The 4845-nt window shown below is 45.8% G+C and overlaps 1 protein-coding gene across 1 annotated transcript in view; it reads left to right on the forward strand.

Annotated features, from left to right (window-relative positions):
* Window positions 1–4845, forward strand: part of LOC106805211 (vinculin-like) — a gene marked incomplete at its 3' end in the record, with an annotated part of 26655 nt that overhangs the window by 8266 nt on the left and 13544 nt on the right. The window contains 4 exon segments of the mRNA XM_014806720.1: window positions 2356–2463; window positions 2805–2976; window positions 3801–3946; window positions 4448–4616. Of these exon segments, the coding sequence (XP_014662206.1) occupies window positions 2356–2463; window positions 2805–2976; window positions 3801–3946; window positions 4448–4616 (595 nt within the window).

Below are 4845 nucleotides of genomic sequence, written 5' to 3' on the forward strand. Positions count from 1 at the left end.
GAGTGCGTTTGTGTGTATGGGTGCGTGGCTATCTGCATGTGTATGTGCGTGTGTGTGTTTTGCGTGAGTGCGTTTGTGTGTATGGGTGCGTGGCTATCTGCATGTGTATGTGCGTGTGTGTGTTTTGCGTGAGTGCGTTTGTGTGTATGGGTGCGTGGCTATCTGCATGTGTATGTGCGTGTGTGTGTTTTGCGTGAGTGCGTTTGTGTGTGTGGGTGCGTGGGTGTCTGTATATATGTATGATCGTGTGCGTGTGTATGTAAGGGTGCGTGGGTGTCTGCATATCTATGTCCGTGTGCGTGTGTGTGTGCGTGTGCGTGTGTGTGTGTGCTCAAGCGCGCGTGTGTCTGCGTGTGTGTATGTACGCGTGCGTGTCTGCGTGGTTTCCCTGACTGCACGATCTATTCTGGGATCAAAGCGACCCTGTGTAGGCGCGGCGGGAGGAGGGGTGAAATAATTATTATTATTTGTCAAGCCAACGCTTTTAACACTTGGTCGTGCGTGATTGATCGCAGCACGCTGAATCTGAGAGCGCGCTCTCTCATGACACGTTCTAATGCAGCGCTCTAATAACGACGAGAAATTCATATCAAATTTTATCGCAGATTGCAACGCACATCAATTCGCCTTTGTGTGCAGATGAGAAGGTCGTGTTATGAGAGTGCACGGTGATCAAAGGCCGACGTGTGTTCACGAAAGAATGACGAATGTTTGCGTCGGTTGTATGTTAACCCACACCTGTAAGCGTAGTGAAGCAGTTAAAGCTGCACACGAGTTGTGCTTCATTCAACGTACTCGGGGGTGGCGCCGATATTGTATTTCAATCACTCAATATGGTGGCCCAAATAGCAGTTATTATCTTCACCATGCATAGGCTAGGGCCATGATGACTATCACTCTATCAACTCCCAAGTTTTTTTCTCCATACTCAAGTGTGCGCACTCTGTTGTTCGCACAGGGGTGATGTTACTGATGTAGCACTAGGATATGTTTCTAGACCAGGGATTCTTAACCTGTGGTCATGGACCGCTTTAGAGTTCGTGGATGGGCTTCAGGGGGTCCGTGAACCAGGCACGGCATTTTTCTGGGGAGGAGTCCGTAGCTTTCACAACATTCTCAAAGGGGTCCATGACTAAAAAAAAGTTTTTAAAAAACTTTTAAGAACCACTATTCTAGACTAAAGCTTTTCGGCATGGTTTATGCTGAAGTGAAAAGTTTAGAGCAACAGCCATCACTCACAAGTCACAGCGACGAAATATTTCTAGTGTGGTCTTTACCTCCATGCATGGTAACAAAACCTCTGTTCACGTGCACTAATTCGTAGACATGTATTATGTCATGTAAGCATTTTTAGTCCTAGAGAAGGTTTTTATTTATTGTGCATTGTTTATATTGATATTTTAGGAGCTTTGATCTAGCATCTGGAAACGCCATCTTGAAGAACTAATAATGTTTGCGTAACACATCAATACATACATAATTCTTTTAATGAAATTGTTTTAGCCACACTCTGCGTGGTCTCACTATCTTGTTAAACACAAGCACAGAGTGTAAATAACGTATATTTAACTGACAGCGTTAATACCATGTGCTGTAGGGTTGTTTGGTTTACATTTTTCTTTCTTCATCTTTGTTTGAACCTGGAAAGAACAAGCCCAATACAAGGAAAGTCTACACTTTGAAAGAAGTCTAAATATACAACTATAATGGCTGAGTTTTTTCACGCGTTTAGATAAACGTACATTTATTTACAGTTTTTACTTAGTACTTGGAGGGACATTCCAGTACGCACTCACGCATGCGCAGACACACAGACATGCACACACGCACGCACGCACGCACGCACGCACGCACACACACGCGCGCGCGCTCACGCACAAGCACGCACGCATGTATGAATGAATCCAGGCACAAACACACAACCACTAACAGTGACACAGTGTTGCTGCGTTTCTGACATCTCACAGTCTCATCATCAATTCTGTGTATCTGTGGGTGAAGGTCTGATAACAGCGCAGTCGCTTACCATCGTGACTCTCTCTCTCTGACGTAGCGCTAGAACTATAGCCCTTCACTCCGCCACAGGGCTATTATGCCTATATATATAGCACACAAACTATGTAGATGGTGTTGTTCATGATGCACGTGTTAGGTAGGCCATGGGCCGATGTGGAAAAATCAGTCTTAAAAATGACTCGTTTGACACCTCATCAAGCCAAGTTTAAATCTGGGTATAAGACATTAAATACATTATCCTGATAATAAATCACCAATGTTCACCCAAAAATTGTTGCACATTAGTTTGCAATAGGCTTTTGAAAGGTGGAATTTTAACCCCGTGTTATTGCGCCGCAGGTTTCCCGGCTGGTGATTCTGCACGAGGAAGCGGAAGATGGCAACGCGATGCCAGACCTCGAGCGGCCAGTCTTCGCCGTCAGCCGCGCAGTCGACAATCTGTGCAAGGTGCGCGCAAATCGATATTTTAAGCTCGGTTAACCGCCGATAGAGTCTAGGTTTCGTGTAAAGAAATATGAAGATTTTTCGTCTCAGAGTTTTTCGTCTAACATGTATGGTCTATGATTTAGATCTAAGGTATCGTCTTCAGTTATAGCTCATTAGCTGAGTCAGCCGTCGCATGGATCCTTGATCACAGGGACGTGTGGGGAAAAAATTAATTAAAATTAAAGACAACAGGCATCGCCGTAAAATATTAACCCAAGCACAACGTTGTTGTACATCCATGGCAAGTGCGGCTGTGGCACATCCTCGGTAATCGGTCTCTGTTTCACGTCATCATTGCGTAGGTTGGCAAGGAGACCGTGTACAGCACAGACGACCCGATCCTCAAGCAGGACATGCCGCACTCGCTGCAGCGTGTCGAGGAGGCGTCACACCTGCTCGAGGACGCCTCGCGCATGCTGAAGTCCGACCCCTACTCGGGTCCTGCCCGCAAGAAGCTCATAGAGGGCGCTAGAGGTCAGTGTCTGTCTGTCTGTCTGTCTGTCTGTGTGTCTGGTTGACTGGCTGGCTGGGTGGCTGGCTGGCTAGCTGGCTGGGTGGGTGGGTGGCTGGCTGTCTATTTATCTGGCTGGATGTCTGGCTTGCTGGCTAGCACTGGCTGGCTGGCTGGCTGGCTATCTGATTGCCTGTCTGTCTGTCTGGCTGTCTGTCTGCATTAATGTACATTTGCGATGCCATCAGCTGACAGTCAGTCAGTGACGCCCATAGCTCCTGGGTGGAGCATAGGCCACTGATGAATCCTCACCATCTGACTCGGTGTTGGGCGAGTTGCCCCATATGTGTCCCTCGGCTTTGATTTCGTCTTCGACCGACCTCTTTCATGTGGTTTTTGGACGGCCCCTTCCCCGTTGACCTTGTGGGTTCCATGTCAGTGCTTGTCTGGCGATGGAGTCTCTAGACTTGCATAAGGTGTGGCCAATCCACCTCCACTTTCTTTGCTTGATGACACATTAGCTGTACAGACTACAAAACATCTAAATGTTAATCTTGTAAAACAGTGTGTTTTGTTGCGGTGCATTTGAGTCGGATTTCAAAACATTTCAATGGTTTTTTTGGTGCAGAATGCTCTTATGATGCCAATGATGCCAATGCCAAATGATTTTATATATATGCATAATCAGTTCAATATTTGTATGCGACTGAAATAGTTTTTTAAACAAATGCCTGCATATAATGTTTTAATTGAAATTTTTTGCAAAATACTAATCATAAATTATTATACTATCAAAGTCTGTTTTGTTCTGTGTGAAACTAATTGCTTTCTTAATCCCGTACTCTAGGAATTCTTCAAGGAACGTCGTCGCTGCTGCTGTCCTTTGATGAGTCGGAAGTGAGAAAAATCATCAGGGAATGTAAGAAGGTGCTGGAGTACTTGGCCATAGCTGAGGTCGTGGAAACTATGGAAGACCTCGTGCAATTTGTAAAGGTGGGTTTGTTTCCAAATGGTTATGCATGTGTATATGTGTATTATTGGTATTATCACATTCAAATCTTTCCCCGAACAATTCGTGAAGGTAGGTTTCTCTGTGTATGGCTATAAGTGCATTGATCTGTATGATAGCATTCTAATATTTCCCCCGTGCAATTTATAATGTTAGATTTGTCTAAACATGGTTCTATATGCGTAGATGTGTGTTACGACATTCTAATAATGTTGTTGTCAAGGCGTTTCCTTGTGCTTCCCTTCTAGCATGTGTCAGTAACTTTTATCATGCCTTCTTGTAAATTACATTGGACTCTACACCCCTATGAACATCGCAATATTGTTTCGATAACTGATAAATACAATCAAATATTGTAATTTTAATTAAGTCTAGTATAATAATATAGAGACTTTATATATATAATAAAACACTAGTCTTTGATGAGGTTGGTTCGGTTTCGGTACGTGCGATCGATCCACGGGTGTGTCTCTTGTCTGCTGCAGGACATGAGCCCTGGCTTGACGAACGTGTCCAAGATGGTGGACGCGCGCGAGAAGGAGCTGACTCACCAGGTTCACCGCGAGATCCTCGTGCGTTGCCTTGACAACGTGAAGAACCTCACGCCCGTGCTCATCTCCAGCATGAAGATTTTCATACAGATCATGTCGCAGGGTGAGTAGGGCCGCGGCTGTCCCCCCTCACTCCTCTCTTCTTCCTCTCATACCCCTCCTGCTTTCCCACACCCTCCTCCTCCTCCCCTATACCCTCCTGCTGCTCTCTCACACCCTCCTCCTCCTCCCCTATACCCTCCTGCTGCTCTCCCACACCCTCCTCCTCCTCCCCTATACCCTCCTGCTGCTCTCTCACACCCTCCTCCTCCTCCCCTATACCCTCCTGCTGC

The sequence above is a fragment of the Priapulus caudatus genome, unplaced genomic scaffold, assembly GCF_000485595.1.
Source record: "Priapulus caudatus unplaced genomic scaffold, Priapulus_caudatus-5.0.1 Scaffold105, whole genome shotgun sequence".
NCBI lineage: Eukaryota > Metazoa > Priapulida > Priapulimorpha > Priapulimorphida > Priapulidae > Priapulus > Priapulus caudatus.